The sequence below is a fragment of the Numida meleagris genome, chromosome 1 (assembly GCF_002078875.1).
Source record: "Numida meleagris isolate 19003 breed g44 Domestic line chromosome 1, NumMel1.0, whole genome shotgun sequence".
NCBI classification, from domain to species: Eukaryota; Metazoa; Chordata; class Aves; order Galliformes; family Numididae; genus Numida; species Numida meleagris.
The window spans coordinates 181,700,957-181,717,972 of NC_034409.1; the positions used below are offsets into that span (position 1 = coordinate 181,700,957).

The following is a 17,016-nucleotide window of genomic DNA, read 5'->3' on the forward strand; positions in this document are numbered from 1 at the left end:
CTTAATGTATATCTACATTGCCTTACTGTTTCTTTCTTTTTTTTTTTTTAACAGAAAAAAGCTATCAGCTTATAGACAAAATTAGATTTACCTTCTCTTCATTATTTTTCAGTTTTTTTTTTTTTTCCAAAACTCACTCGTCATGTTACAGAATCACAGAATTGCAGGGGTTGGAAGGGACCTCTAGAGATCATCAAGTCCAACCCTCTGCTAAAGCAGGCTCCCTACAGTAGGTCACATAGGAAGGCTACAGATGGGTCTTGAATATCTCCAGTGAAGGAGACTTCACAATCTCTCTGGGCAGCCTGTTCCAGTACTCCATAACTCTGACAGCAAGGAAGTTCTTCCTCGTATTTCCTGTGTATCAGTTTCTACCTGTTTCCCCATGTTCTACAGCTGCAGATTCATATTCCACTGTTTTTTTTCTGAATCTTCATCATTAAGATCTGTGCTCTGGGGAATTTCACTAATTGCTTGCAAAAAATAAAATAAAATAAAATAAAATAAAATAAAAAAATCACTACTTGTGATCATTCTCAGCAGTGTTTAAGAAACCTTAACTACAGTATCCATATTCTTTGCCATATTTATTATTAAGCATAGACCCTCAGCATGTACAATATATTTGGTAACTTAAAGAAGGTGCTCACATCCTTTGTAAACTGTACAATTCATTTTGAGTTCTATTTGTGTTAATGTTCCAGTCAGGTGACTTCATAAAATTTCTGTTGTGTCAACTAATTCATAGCAGTGATCATAATCACAATGCAAGATAGTTCTGTTTACATTTCTTACATTAATAAATATTCATATATCATGTTCATCAATCTGGTTTACTACTTTCTTCTCCTTCATTACAATGAATAATACTCTCATCTTTTGTTCACAGCCCCTCTACCAGGTGATTAAAAAGGTAATAATTGTGTTGTGACCTAATTTAATGTTTACAGTTAGCAAGTCAATCTGAAAAGGCTGTCTGTATTTAATTCTTTTTTCTGAAGCAGTTGTCATTCAGCAAGCTCATGGAATTTCATCCTATAGAAACATAGAATCATAGAATCCTTAGAGTTGGAAGGGACCTCTGAAGGCCATCTAGTCCAACTCTCCTGCAATGAACTGGGACACCACAGCTCGATCAGGTTGCCCAGGGCCTGATCCAGCCTCACCTTGAAAGTCTCCGGGGATGGGGCATCAACCCCATCACTAGGCAACCTGTTCCAGTGCCTCACCACCCTCACTGTAAAAGCTTTTTTTCCTTACATCTAGCCAAAATCTACCCTTTTTGAGCTTGAAAGAAATATGGAACACTTCATGAATTTGCTTGGCATCCTTGCTCAGTGACCATGCTAAACTTCTCTGAATCATTCCAATTCTAGTATGTGCATTGCCAAAGTGAGCACAATGGTATAGGAATTCTCTGTTTAGAAATAGCACCAACACAGTTAGGCCTAGGAAAACAAATATTAATATTATCTATGCCTATAGGGTCCATTTTTAGCAGTAACAGTGGTGTCTCTGTAAATGAAAAGCACGGAACAGTAGCCTATATGAAAGGTAACTCATAGTAGACTTTCAGTAATAACCTGGATTTGGTCTCCCTATACCTGCTGTTTCTTACAAACTAGCAACTTTTCAACCCTGGAGTTTACTACTATTGCTTATCACAAATTTGGGCATCCTAACGAGCCTGGCTGTGAGATACAGACTATACTTTGGGTCATACTACTTTGGGGAAGTCTGTTGTGTTCTTACAAAGAGGTATCCTGACAAAATAAACCACAGTAGCAAGAAGTTTCTCTCACTCTCTTTCAGTAGTCCAAATAATGCTGAAGGGACACATCTTGAATTTTTTTATTAAATCTTCCACACTAAGAAGTTCATAAGGAGAAGGATGAGTGCAATACCACCTAAATGATGCTAGTGTGCTAACCCCTTAATAAGCCAAACTTACGCCAGAGGCATAAAGCATTTCTGCAGTTCTAATAGTGAATTTTCTTTGCTTTATAGGGAAGAGAGTTCATTTTCCTATTGACATTTATAAACTGATTCAGACAGGATCTCCAGATCCTTCAAGGGGTCTATAAGGGTCAGTCCTTTCTATACTTCATTTAAATACCTGCCTGCAATCACATAAAGAACATTCAGAAAGTGTCCTCTCAAGTGAAACAGCATATAAGAAAGAACATCTACACTCATGATTCTATGTGTAGTCACAATCCCGGTATCATGCTGGATAGGATAAGGAAATTAATTTTGTCTTGTAGAGAACATCCAATTCATGTATTCCAGCCTGTTCTCTCACAAAGAAATGCATTTCATATTTTTATAATAATTTGTGCTACTGTTGAAAACAGTATTTTAATCAGTCAGTGGAAACCAAAATATAATATATTGTTCTTCATTTCAGCAGTCTTACTAGTCTTATATTACCAGAACAAAACCCCATGGCAAGTCATATCTATAGATCGTATAAAACCTCTTTATTTCCTTCCAGTAATACAGTTTTCTGAATATTAAAGGACTGAAGATCTTGCACCTGATGCTAGCAAAAACCTTATCAAACATTGCTGCCAATTTTTTTTTTAATGTATAACAACATTAATGAACTATTCAATCTAATTTCTATAAGAGATTTATATTTTTTTGGAGCAAAATAATCTGTATCGAATCTAGCTGTTTTAGTTATGCAACCCTGGGAAGATAGGTCTCAACCCACTGCACAGAACAAGGAGGCCATTAACGAGAAAAATATTGTGGATCTATGCAAAGAAGTGTGTTCCTAACATTTTGCTTCCCTTTTCTACTAAATATTCATTCGTGCACCTCATCATAGTGAGAAAATGAGAGGGAAGCAATCTGAAATATGCTCATCCATCTTCTGTATAAATGTATTTTCCTTGTTCTCTACACATGAAAAGTAGTAAATTCCATCTGAAAAAGGATCCACAGAGAAACAACTTAAGTTATAACATTGTGCTCACTTGTGTTTGTAAATGTTTCAGTCAAAAAAATTGGCAGCGTAGTTGTTTGCACATTTTGTCCTGAGAGATGATATGTTACTGGCATCCTGAAGAGTAGCATTTCGATAAGCATGCCCAGGCTGAACTAAACAGTTCTTTATGAGGATAACCTAAATGGGAAGCAGCATAGTATATCTTCTCTCCCCATTTCCTTCAAGATTATCGTCAACTCCTGACTATTCCAGTTTATCTTTTAGCACTGTCAGATAGAAGTTATTTCTGTCTTTCCTAGTTTTGTAGGTTTTTTTTTATTGTTTCCTTGTTTTTTTATTGTTTGTGTTTCTTTCCCAGAACAGATGTTTTTCAGCACAACATTTATATAAAATTTTATTCCAAAGTAATAAGACAATAAGTATAAAATATGAACAAGTTCTACTCTGTTTTTTTCCCTCTTTGTTTCTCTTAACTTGATGTTAAATGTCAGCAGCAGGTGATATTTGAATCACTGACGGACACTGGCTAATGTTTTGCAGTTTAGGCATGGTCTTTGAACGTATTGCTGAATGTTGTTTCCGGTCTAAACTAGTAAATATTATCAGTATTCACTTTCACTGTCAATGTAGTCAATGTTGAGAATCAGTGCAGATAATTTATAGGTTTCCAATTACATTTAATCAATGGATCTGTTCTTGAGTAAAACTCCAGTCAAAGTACTGCTGCAAACACCATGGCAAGCCTGCTACAAAGCACCTCTGGCAGTATTGCCTTCACTGTTTTAACTGATATGAAACATTTATTCCCAAAGAATTGTTAATATAATCAAAATTCTGTAGCTGTAACAGACTCTACATAAGCTCCATACACATTTTGACTTTAGTTAGGCTCTCATTCCAGCCCTTGACTGAAACCATCAAACTGAACTGTTGCAGGGCAATATGTTGAAAAATATGCTGAAAAACATATTCTTGGGAAGGTCATATATATATATATATATTTCTGTAAGATGAAAAGATGAAACAGAGACAGACACAGCCATTTTTTTGTGAAAGTTGTATAAAGAAGGAAGAATTTGTTACTGTTCTCTGATTCTTTCTATTCAGAGAAAGATTCCAAACAAAGGTATGTAATTTTTAGGGAAGAATCACAACTGCTAGACATTAAGATAAAAATCTTTCCGTTTATATCCCACAGCATCTCCTGATAAAGGTTTTTCATTTTGGTTAAAACTGATTACAATGGGACGTGAGATGGAGATACCCCAGGATAAATACAACTGAATAAATTACTTGCCAAGTTTTGTGAATCTTGAAATCAAACATATTACATTTGTCTCCCATGGATAATGTTAGTGCTTTAACAGTTTCAATTACTATTTTGTTTTTCTCTGTCTTGTGCATTTTAAGTTTAATTTTCACTCTGATCTATGTTTTTCTTCACAAAACCTTGTAATTTTTTATGAATTGAAATTGTCATTAAATCTCCCAGCAACCCTTGTTGCTAAGAGAGAAGACAGTCTCTTTGGAACAGAGATTTTGTGTTGTCAAGCACAAATGAATAATAAAATATAGTTGTAGTAATTTCCTTAAATTAAGTAACAGTAAAAATTTTCCAGAAATTTCTATACAAGTTGCAAGAAAACTAGCTTTTAAGCTGATCCCTCAGATTCTTTATGAACAGTGGAGAGACACTTGTCTAAAGATAAATCCAAAGAGCAATCAAAGCTAACTGGCAGACAACAAAACCCTGTAACATGAGAAATAAGAAATTCCAAACAGTGGAATGAGCCCTTATTCTCAGTGTAAAAGATTTGCTGGTGCATCTGAGTACAAGATGGTTTGGGATGAAGCCATAAACTGTCTTCTGAGGAACAGTGATGAATCAGTTCTCCCTTGTGAAATGAGACCATGAGCATGAAATAGACTCCTCTCTTTTCCTCATTAGGAAAGATTCAACCCAGTTTTGTACTTTGAAGGCACAAGAAGGTCTATCCGTTAACTCTGATAGGGCTGACTTAAACTGTGTGTCAAAAACATGCAGGATGAAACTCTCTCAGTTGCTAAAGCTGCTCCAGCTTCCATGGAATATTTAATTATCCCAAGAAAGATAAGGAAAAACTTTCTTGTTCAGTCCATGTTGATCACTCTGGGGAAGGAGAAAACCAGGGAAAAGTTCATTTCTAGTCTACGTGGTAACAACTTTAATTACTACAATTTCAATGTTCCTACTTCATGTCTGGCTGTCATTGTATTTATCCGGTAAGCTAGTCCTGAAATCTTTCTGCTCAGGATTAATAGACAAGTGAACTCCTCTTTGAGAAATCCTGATACCGCTTTGATGTTAACAAATTACTTTGAGAGACATGGTTTAGTGGGGTTATTGGTGGTAGGTGGATGGTTGGACTGGATAATCTTGTAGGTCTTTTCCAACCTAGCTAATTCTATGATTCTATGATTCTACTTTGTTGCTCCATTTCACATTATGGATTGTTGAGTAGCATGTCTACTGGTAGAAACTTAGGCACTCGGGGAGCATCCAGTACAAACTGTATGCACAAAGTATATAAGCATTCAGAAATATAAAAGAGTGATCTGGGGTTTCAAAATTTATTTTCTGAAGCTGAGTACCTACAAACTATTATGAAATAAACCCTGATGTCCTTCACATTTCTTTTTCTGTTTTAAAAAACAGTTCCAAGTTTTAACTGCATAAAAATATGTCCTGCTAATACTGGAATAAACAAAACAAAGCAAGCAAATGCTTTTACCTGCAAAAAATTTCAGTTCCTGCCAATGCATTGCTCAGACCAGAAACCAATACTGTTAAACATACTTGGTAAAAAAAAATTAAATATGATAGCTACTCAGACTTGCTCTGCAAATTTTTCTTTTTTTCTTTCTTTTTTTTTTTTTCCAACCCTTTACTATATCAGATGACTTCTATATAATGGAAAAGTCTAATTTTTTTTTTTTTTTTTTTTTTGCATATGATATTTTAGCTAAATTTGTTATTGCAGATTTCAAGGAAAATCTCAACATAAAGATTTCTGGGTAGATTTGGATTTCTATGGTAAAGGATGCTTTCTACTCCAAGATGGGTTAAAGAATGTGTAGTACTTGTAGGACTTGTTTCTAATATCAACAAAACAAAATCACATTTGAGTAGTCACATGTAATTTTATATTCCTCACTGATACACAGATATGATATTTAAATTGTTGCTGGATACTGCCTACTTTTCTTGTGATTTTTTTTCCCCATAAAGTACTTCATATGTTTTGGTTCTACACTTAACTAAATGATGGCTGTATTCCAAAAAGAATTAGGAAAGTGATCAAATCAATATATCATAATAACTTTTACCAAGAGTAACTGATTCAAATAGGCTGCTGACTCAGACTATCAGAAAACAACAAACATTCAAGAATATTCAGAATACTAATGTGAATTTTGCCTTCTGTCCCCTTAGCTTTTATTAAAATTAAAACAGATTCTTGCATCCTTTTTATCATTACAGCTTATGCAGTTTCTGACTGACACCTCAGATGACTTATTTTCCTTCCTAACTTCTACACATATGCCAGCATAGTCCCAAATCTAGATGGTAATTTTTCCTCAGAATATTTGCAAGTCTAAACAGTGTTGATAAATAGAAGGAACTGAGAATTTTCTCTGCTTCCAAGAACAACCTTCTTCTTCATTCATTCCTTCTAGCTTAAGAGAATTTAGACTTTTGTGAACAGCAAAGGGTAGATGTCTATATCCTCAATGATTATAGAAGTCATGGCAACTGGGGAGAAAAAATGAAATTATTAGTTTTGAAGTTAAAAACCTATGCCAGATTGACACTACTATTTGACTAGATAGCATTAAGTGCTGTCCATTACTTCAATATGCATTTAGAAGTTTGCAAAATTCTACTCTATGATGTTTTTAATTTCCAAAATCTGTTCCTCAGTAGGATCATGTCATGTACTTATTACTGATTCTATGATTAAATTTAGCCAATATGTAACATGCTAGGAGGCTTTCATACAGCATTGAAATGCCACATAATGACTATAGATACAGCTAAGAGGGAAGTTACCCATCAGACATTTGCCTTTGATTTTCAAGACTTTCATAGACCAGTCTCAAGGTAGGCTGCCATTTCCAGGATTTTTTTAAATAAGTGCTATGGAACTATAGCCTCCACAGTGACTCCTGGCATAAACTAACACAGCATGATGCATTACAATAGTATGTAATCTAATACCAAATTTTAATGGTGCTGGTCTCTTATTCAAGAGAGATCAGACCAAAAGTCATAAGTATACCTTCCTATTTCTTGTTTTGTCTTTCTTTTCTATCTGCTCTCTTGTACCACCAGAAGAATTCTTAAAGTGAAACCAGTTAATGACTCATAATTGCCTGTTCTTTGATACAGCTTTATAACAAAAATTAAAGCCTTAATTCTTTTGGAAACATAGTAAAAGCTGGACTTAAGAAAAGCCATTAATTCATATTAAATTGGCATCTAGAAAATGAAATTCATATTTTCCAATTAGGTAGTTTTGGAATAAAGCAGTGGTCACAATGTGAATTAAAAAATGCTGAGGCATACTGAGTCCAGAAAAAACTCATTTATATCACAAGTAAAGAATGATATAGCAAGATCTTCGTAGGTCTACCTCTCCTTTTCTGCTGTGGGATGATTAATGGAATATGTGTATTTGTGTGTTTGTATTCTCCGTGTCTGAGATTCCCAACATAGACAAATACCTCCCTGTTTCAGTATCACCATGGCATTCATTCATCCTCTAAAAATAGAAAAAAGTAGAATGAGAAAAGTTATTTTTAATTTAAGTTCTTCATCCTTTCTTAAGGATGCTTCTCCTTTTTCATAATATATTGTAAAACAAAAGCTCTTTAAAATAAAGCAAACCAAACAAGACTCCTTCAAGTTTTCACTACAGATATTTTCATCAGTTGTTTTTGTATTTCCAATGCCTCAGTATAAGTGTCTGTAGCTAAGTGAAATCTTCAGCTCCTCAGTAACAGCTTGAGAAAAAAAGCAAAACTGGAATTCACAGAAGTTATGCACATATTCCCTCAGTTAACACTGAGATACTTATCCTTATTAGGGACACTGTCATTTATAAAGCTTTTCTCCCTCGTCATCTGTTTTCACAACTACACTGCATGCATATGAAACAGAAGAATGGTCAAAATTTTAAAAGCTGTCAGTCTGCATAATCACCAGCCTCCACATATGGGCTGCCACTCTGCCAAGGCCATTCCTAAATGCCAGTTTTAACAAGGAAGACATGCACATTATGTTATATTAGTTACTACTGATTTACTAATTATTTTGGCTAGCACTATTGATTCTTCCATCAAAATGAACAAATTGGACTGGACAAAGCAGTGGAAAATCTCTCTAATTATAAACAACCTCTAAACAACACCTCCATTGGGAATAATCATTGTTAACAATTCAAAATCCTAAGTGAAGAAAAACAATTTCTATCTGTTCTTTACAGTTAGTGTCTTATTCTCTACTTGCTTACACAAACTTTAAGCTCTTGCAAAGTCTGGGATATTTCTTTTTTTCTCAGTTTCAGAACCTGAGATAAAATTTGGCAGGTCCAGTGTGCCTTGTATGTACAAATCCCTCCCAGAAACTGTCAGGACTGAGAACAACCAGGGCCCCAGAATCACAGAAATGATCTAGAAAAAACATATTTGTGTTATCCATATGACTGTCTCAGACAGTCTCTTCTCAACAGTTTTTTTTAGTAATGTACCACATCTGTAAGGCCTATATGTAACATCCTATTCTTCTTTGTTCCTCTCTCCCACATTACAGCTCACAGTTAAGGCATGGTAGCTGCATTTAATGCTTCCCATTTCTCTTCCTTGAGCATTTGTCTTCTTTTCCCCTCTTTTTCTACATATTTTCATCATCTGCCAATGTTCTCCAAATTGATAACTTTCTAATAGTATCTTGACATTTAGAAATGAATGCAATAGAAGTGTGGATTGTATAGCTGAAAAGAAAGGGAAGACAAATTCAGAGAGAAAACAATTATAATAAAACAATTATATCAGTTGTATTAATGTAAAAAAAAAAACAAACACTGAGGACAACAGTGAAAACCACATAGTTCTAAGGTCTCCTTATTGTATGACTCCTGGTATTTTTAAGTGACAAGCCACAGTAATGAAGACATAGATGAGAATTAAAATACTGATTATATAAATATATATGAAAATCATGCCTCTGGAGTGATTATGACAGTTGCAGAGATATATTTTGCTGGCTTGTAGGCGTATCTCTATCAGTGGAAAAGATGAAATTAAAGATAGTTTTTACTTCTTAAAGAGATAAATGTAGAAACTTGCTTTCAAGTATTTTATTGCAGGTATAAATCTATTTTACCAATAGTTTTGATTAAATTTAATCCCTCTCTGTCTATATCACAGTCAGGACTGAGACTAAGAAAATTTCCAGCACTTTCCATAAAATTATATTTCCTGAAGCAAACAATACAAAATAACCTGTCTATTTACTTTCTGCCTAAATCCTTCCAAAGGAGTTTGAGATAGTAGTACTCAATATTATACTGTTGCTGTTGATCATACTGGTATTTATGTATGAGCTACAGGACCACCATATGGCAGGAGGCCATTATCAATTCATGTGTACACAAATTACTGCCTGAAGAATAAGAGATATCTAACTAGCCAGAGTTTGTATGATTTTAAAAGTTTTGTAAGAAAGATACTTTCTATGTGAAAAACAAAATGCTACATTTCACCAGTGAATTAAATTAATCTCATTACTTTTCTTACATGAATGCTGAGTTTTTAAGCATATTTAGCACCCTCCATCATGAAATGCTCTATATAAATGCAAATTTATATTTTTATCTAGACAGAATCAAAGCAAATCCAGAATCTGCAAAGAGAAGTAAGGTAAGAAATTAATCACCTTGTAGAACAGAAAGAGCTACTTGCATACTGGTAATTTATAAGAAATATTTCATAGAATACTTTTCATCTAAGAAAGAGAGTCAATTTGTTTATGTATACATAGATGCATATTTATACATAACGAAAACAGCTACATTGAAACACAGCCATATTGAGAAAAAATGACTGAATAAGTAACAATCTAACAACCTAATTTACTTCGTGGAGGAAGCTAATGAGAAAACTACTACAGAATAAACTAGCTTTATATATATAAGTCTCCAGTTGATATTCAAGTGGTTAATTTTGAAGGGAAACAAAAACAACAAAAACACTATTTGTATGTCTTTATATGGATTATTTCTGCACGTGTCCACAAGTATTCATTAACCACAATTATTCATGCAGACTTTCTGGAACCAATCTTGCTTTGTTCTGAAAGTCAGATCATGAAGATGCAACCCACCTGACTATATCCACTCGACACATTTACATTAGAAATGTAGTAAATACAACTTCCCTTTCAAGTCAAAGACAAGAAGACAACAATCTAGAGGGTAGAATTACTAATCCAAGGCAACCTAACTTGTTCCTTCATATAAAAATCTTTGTATTACGAAGAGTGAAAGAATTTACACTACATTTTTGAGGGGAAAGAAAGAAAGGAAATTTTTGAAAGTGATACTCAGTTGTAAAACTGCAATGAACTCACCGTTCCATTTCATCAAAGAACTGGATTGGGCACCTAAAGACAATATGAAGGTGAAGAGTTTTCACAGCTGGTTTCTTCCCAGATATGTGCATTTAGACTAAACAAAATACATTCACATCTGTGGTACAAGTCCAATTTGTTAAAGCAGGCTACATATATAAACAAATCCATTAGTCAAGTGCAATCCAACAGTTGTTTTTGTCTAGTTGTGACCTAGCCTTCACAGAGACATACATTTTTATAAATGCTAAAAAAAACCCCTATCAAATAATAATAGTTTTGCTCACCTCATCTTTATCAATAGTCTTTTGAAAAAGTCAACTGCAACATTAAAATGTCAAGATGTTTGCTGTTATTAACAAAGCCAAAAATAGATGTTTTAAGAATACGAAAAATGAGGGCAGCAAAATTTAACAGGATCCCTGATGACCTGAAAAAGCCTATTTACAATTCTTTTGCTGTGTATTCGAATAAGTCAAAATAAAGCTAATTTATCTCCAAAATAGCAATTTTTTTTTAGCAAATGGCCCACGAGGGGGCAATAAGAACATTACAGAATCTCTGACATGGTAAATAATTAAGAGGCCAGTCAAAAGCTTGATAGAAAGTCCCTACTGTCTGCAAATTACAAGATCTCAAGGGTACTCCTGTAGATAAGGAAATGTACAGTAACACAGGAAATGACTAAAGTGCCAAGTCCAACACAATGGCATCAAACATTAAATATTAAGCAAGCCCCAAAGGAATGGAACTTTACATCATGATCTAATTTATTCACTTTATCATGAGGACTTTTCTATGTCAGTGGTCCAAGTTATAAATTCAAATAATGAAAAAGAAGAAAAAAAAAAGTGTAATAACCTAAAAAAGGGAGTACATTAATAGAATGTGTAGGGTAATAACCTCTTAAAATGATCAGTGAAGTCAATAAAAGATAATACTAGCCATCATAATTAACAATTTTGTAAGTAACTTTCCAGCTAATGCTTGACATTTTCTCTACATTTAGTTAAATTTTAAAGACGGTAGACTCATACAGAAATATTTTGATTTCATTAAACTACAGTAACCTCCTGAACAAGAGCAATTCATAGTCCTAAATGAGAATTTCCACTATGAATATTTTCACTGAAACTGCCTTTGTTTTTAATGATCCAAGATCAGTGCTTCTCTCTAACTTGTTCAAATAATATCTCCTACCCAACAACTGAAGCAATGAAGTCACGAATGCTGACTTCCATGAGCTCTGCTTATTACTCTTCCCAGTCTAGACAGCTGGTATGACATTAATATCGAGGGGCTGGCAGGTTAATTATATTACAGTGCCAAGGCAAGCATCATGTATTGACCATGACGGAAGTAACAATAACATAGCTGGAAACATTCCCAGTATGCACCATTACCCAAACTATCATCTTAGGCCTTGAAAAGTAGGTTCTGAAATAGCATCCCAGAAATAACTGAGTTAGACAGTGGGACTAGTTTCCAAAATATCCTTTTAAGTACCTGGGCAGAGGAACCTGGGATTGACTTGCTGTACAAAATTCCTTATAATGCAACAGCCTCCTGCAAGCTTAAACCATATAACGGACTGTTAAAAGCTATACTGAAAACAATGGGCACTGGGATATGCGAGCACTGAGGTACAAATTTAGCATAAACCATTAAAATATCACCAAAATATCAAAAGGAAGACAAATAAATCATCATAAGAATACACTGCTCATGCTATTTAGTATCTATTCATTTTTAGTAATAGGGATACTCTTCTCAGCTAAGGTGTTTTAGTCCTTGTTTGTTCTCTGCAATATAAATATGAAGGTAACTCTTCATATTTGCATCATCCCAGTGAGATGGGGGAAGGAATCAGGAAAAAAAAAAAGAAAAGAAGTAGAACTTGAAGGTTGAGATAAAAATTATTTACTAAGAGAGAAAAGGAAGAGTGAAATAATAGTAATAATAATTATATATATATATATTTACAAAACAAGTTATGCACGGTGTAGTTGCTCACCATCTGCCGACCAATGCCCAGCCAGTCCCCAAGCAGGGGCCGCCCCTGTGACAAACTCCCTCAGTTTTATAGTTTTCACATGATGTCATAATGTATAGAATATTCCTTTGGCCAGTTTGGGTTAGCTGTCCTGGTTCTTTCCCCTGCCAGCTTCCTGTGCACCTCCAACCCCCTCACTGCCAGGACAGTATGAGAAGCTGAATCATTATTCGCTCGGTACAGCACTGCTCAGCAACAACTAAAACATCAGTGTGGTATCAACATCATTTTTCTCCTAAAGCCAAAACATAGCATCATACCAGACACTATGAGGAAAAATAACTCCCTCCCAGATGAAACCAGGACAAAACAAAACCTCCGTGTCCTGTATAAGGAGATAAGGTTCCCACAGTGTTTGTATGGAATTGCCTGGGAAAGACAGCATGAGCTGTTCCTCCCACAGGAAAAGGCAAATCTGCTTGAGGGATTGCTTTCACTTCAGGACACAGGGTAATGACAGAGGATGGGGAAATCCAATGTGTACCTCAAGGGGAAAAATAATCTCTAATTTGAGTTGTACATTTAAGGACTTATGAGAGCAAGAATCACATAAACGAAGGAGCCAGGCAAGTACAACAGTGGCCCAACCTGAACTGACTTTGACATCCACTGATTCAACAGCACATGCCTCTCCTTATCCTAAGCAACTGTTATAACAGATGGAACTCAACTCATGGACATTTTACAGATATGTTACAGACATTTGACAGAGGTGATACATAGGTGAAGGGAGTAATATGTGTATATATGTCAAAGGATGGGAAATGGGTGGTGGTAAATCAATATGCATTAGATAGCATAGGTACAAAGTGTAGTGTGGATATACCACTGAGCATAATGCACATGGTATGGAATAAAGGATGGAGATTGGAGTGAGTTTAGATGGAACAGTTAATTTTCTTCAAAGCACCTCATATGGTGCAGTGGGTTTTTTTTTTTTTTTTTGGATTTATAAGCAAAACAACACTGATAAGACACTAATGTTTCAGCTACTGTTGAACAGTGTTTGCACAGTGTAAAGGCTGTCTCTGCTTGTACTCTGCTCTCCCAGTGTATAGACTGTGGGGTGCAGAAAAGGTTGGAAAGGGATACAATCAGGCAGATGACTGGAACTAACCGAAGAAATATTCCATACCATAGAACCTTGTGCTCAGCTACAAAAATAGAGGGGGGGATGGTTAGAGAGGTCAGATATTTTTTTCTTGGGAACTGGCTAGGCATTCATCTACCATGAGAGGTAGAGAGTGATTGCCTTTGTATCACTTATTTTGTTTTGCTTTCTTTCTCTCCACTTCCCATTCACTTATTAAACAATTTTTATCTTCACCCACACATTTTTTTTTTTTACTCTTCCTTTCTTCTTTCTGTGTTGCACTGGGGCTGAAAAAGAGGAAGAGAGCGAGCAGCTGAATGGTATTTAGCTGCCTATCAAGCTTAATTTACAGCAGGGATTAGCTAGATGTGAAAGGAACTGCATACACAAAATCAAGGAAAACCATGTCAGAAAAAAAACAAACATACATTAGGAAAGAACAAAACAGATTTTCAGTATGTCAACTGTCCTATTTTACAAATGTAAAATAATATTTTGGGGTATTCTAAAAAGCAAGTAAATATAAAAATATAACCAGCTCCACTAGGTTAGCTTATGTTAAAATGGAACCTTGAAATAATCTCATTACTTGTTACCTTTGTAACTAACAATCTTTTCCCATTTTTCTTTTTTTTCCTTAATCATTGCACTCATGTTAGAATTCTGTGCACCTAAAACCAGCTTAATGTAAGTTATGAATAAAGCCATTAATCAACAGACAATACACAAACCTTATACCTTGAGAATGCACAGCATATTTACGACAACACAGGGTACAGAAAGGTTGAAAAGTGCTCACACACATGTATCTGCTAGTTTGGCAGCACTACTAATATTTTGGTTTTATGCAGCTACTAAAACTCCACTTTATAATGAAGTGCATGGCAATCTTGTTCTGTGGACAAATACTAATTTAAAGCTAGACTAATTTAAAGCTAGACACTCCTTGATTAAGATATGTATGTGTATTGGTCACAAATTGTGAAAAGCTATTATTTTCAATAGACCTTGGTTTATTAAGGAAGTAGAAATAAGCATATTTTTATGCTATCATAATTCTTTATAGGCAGTTACAGTATGCTTACCCTATGAAAAACCTAGGTCTGAAAGGAGCCTAGTAAAGAGGCATACAAAAATAAAATGTAGGTGAACACCCTTTACATCTGCTTGTTAATCTTATCACAAATTCAGTGTGAAGTTTGATGAACAAACATTACTCTTTTAAGGGAATAACAAGGTACTATGTCAGAGAAATTAATAATGTAACAATGCTCTTTTTGCAATTTTCAGTTGAGAGACTTGGTGGAAACATTTAACAGGAGTATTTTGAAATGGCAACCAAAGCATCAGAACAGGAAGATAGTTTGAGGCAAAAGAAAAGTGATGATCACTATAAAAATAGATTGATGAGAAAGCAATAACACGATCTGCTATGCACAACATTCTAAGAAAATAAACTAGGTGATTATTATTTTCCTGTGTAGATCCAAAACCTTCAAAACGACCTGAAAAGTTAAGTTTCATTTCAAAGTATTTTAGGAAAATAACCTCAGATGACTTTCAGAAAAAAAAAGGATTTATAGGCAAGTAGAAGAATAACCCTCTGACCACTAAAACTCCTCTTTCATTGTAAGACTGTATAATGAAATCATTATACAGTGCTTACTAAACAACATCATATACAGATCACAAACAAAATTGAATATATCCGTGCAAGAAATATGATATCTACCTGTGTTTTCACATCTGTGTTCAACACACAGAACCTTCTAAATTTTTTATGTCATATAGTGTAGTAGGAAATAACCACAGTGACCAGGACAGGATAGGTTTGACCAGATGGAAAGCAACTTTACAGAGAAACACAGGGAATTCCCATTGCAATTAATTCTGGCGGATGACCAGGTGAACCTGGTTCTGAGTGTGCTCCTGAGGCAAGGAAGACCAGCAGCCTTCTGGTCTGCATTAAGCAGGTCATTGTCAGCAGGTCAAGGGTGGTGATCCTTCCCTTCTGCTGTGCTGAGGTGAGGCATAGCTGGAATGCTCAGACTGTCAGGCTCCCCAGTACAAGAGAAACGTGGCCATACTGGAGCAAGTCCAGCAAGTGCCACAGGGACTATTTAGGACTCAGAGCATCTCTCCTTTGAGAAGTCTCCATCTGAGAAAGTCAGGAGCCTTTAGAGGAAAAGCTGAAAGGGAAATCTTATTGCTATCCACAACTAGCTGATCAGAGGAGATGAAATCAGGCTATTCTGAGATACACGCAGTGATGGGAAGAAAGCCAACAGACACGAATTAAAACATAAGGAATTTGTATTAAGTACAAAGACAAAAAATACCATGAAGGTTTTTCCTAGGGAGGCTGCGGTATTTCTTGTTTTTAGAAGTACTCCAGGCTTGAATGGATATGGCCCCGACTAAGCAACTTGATCTAATTACTCCTGTTTTGAGTAGAAGGTCCCTTTCGATTTAAATTGTTCTCTGATTCTGTTGTTTTATTATATCTCTACATTTTCACTGGCAAGCTTTTTTAAAAAATTAAGAAATCAACCAACCAGAAAACAACATAAGCTGAAATATTAAGCATTTTTTAATGGCAAAATAATAATAAAAATTTTGAACATTTAGTATTGCTGACTGGCCTAACAGTGTCTGTATTCAAATAATGAAATCATAGAAAAATAGATAGCATGTATGGAACATGCATTAAAAACATCTCTTCTTTGTGCTTGAGGTTTTCCAGGTGCACACAGCACTATGAATACAGGTATGTGTATTAACAACAATCCATCTCAATCCTCCAGTGAGGGAAATTTGTTTCTGCAAAACTGTGTTTTGGAGATGATGAAAAATGGAAGAGTAAATGTAGTTAGAAGAGGCATAAATTTTGCCTCAGTAGCCCTGTATTTTTCTAAGAAATCATGCAAGGAACTGACAAAGACTTTTTTCGTTTGTTGTCAGTTACAATTGACCAGCATTTGTAACACAAACTTTTGTGTATCCTGTGGTTGTGTCAAGTGGGTCCACACTGAGATGTAAACAATAATATCTTCTCATATCCCGGAAATTCTAGCAGCAATAAAACTAGAAAATGCCAGGGTCTATAAGAAAAAAACATCACAAAATCCTCTGCTTTTGTGTTAAAATACGTGAATCTTTTGAATATTTGCTTTGTGTCACTACAGTTCTGATATAAAGGCTATGATAGTGCTTTATGTACTTTTTAGTTTACTTGAAAAGAAAAGAAC

The 17,016-nt window shown here is 35.0% G+C and overlaps 1 protein-coding gene across 5 annotated transcripts in view; it reads right to left on the bottom strand.

Annotated features, from left to right (window-relative positions):
* Positions 1–17,016, bottom strand: part of CNTN5 (contactin 5) — a 636,498-nt gene that overhangs the window by 301,402 nt on the left and 318,080 nt on the right. The window contains exons 1-2 of one of the 5 annotated variants that reach the window (XM_021381369.1): positions 12,637–12,690; positions 10,623–10,655 (exon numbers count right to left, since the gene is read on the bottom strand). The exons of the other annotated variants lie outside the window; for them this stretch is intronic. Of the exons in view, the coding sequence (XP_021237044.1) occupies positions 10,623–10,635 (13 nt within the window). The 5' untranslated portion in view covers positions 10,636–10,655; positions 12,637–12,690. Of the gene's footprint in view, positions 1–10,622; positions 10,656–12,636; positions 12,691–17,016 lie in introns of those variants that run through there. 5 annotated transcript variants of the gene reach the window in all.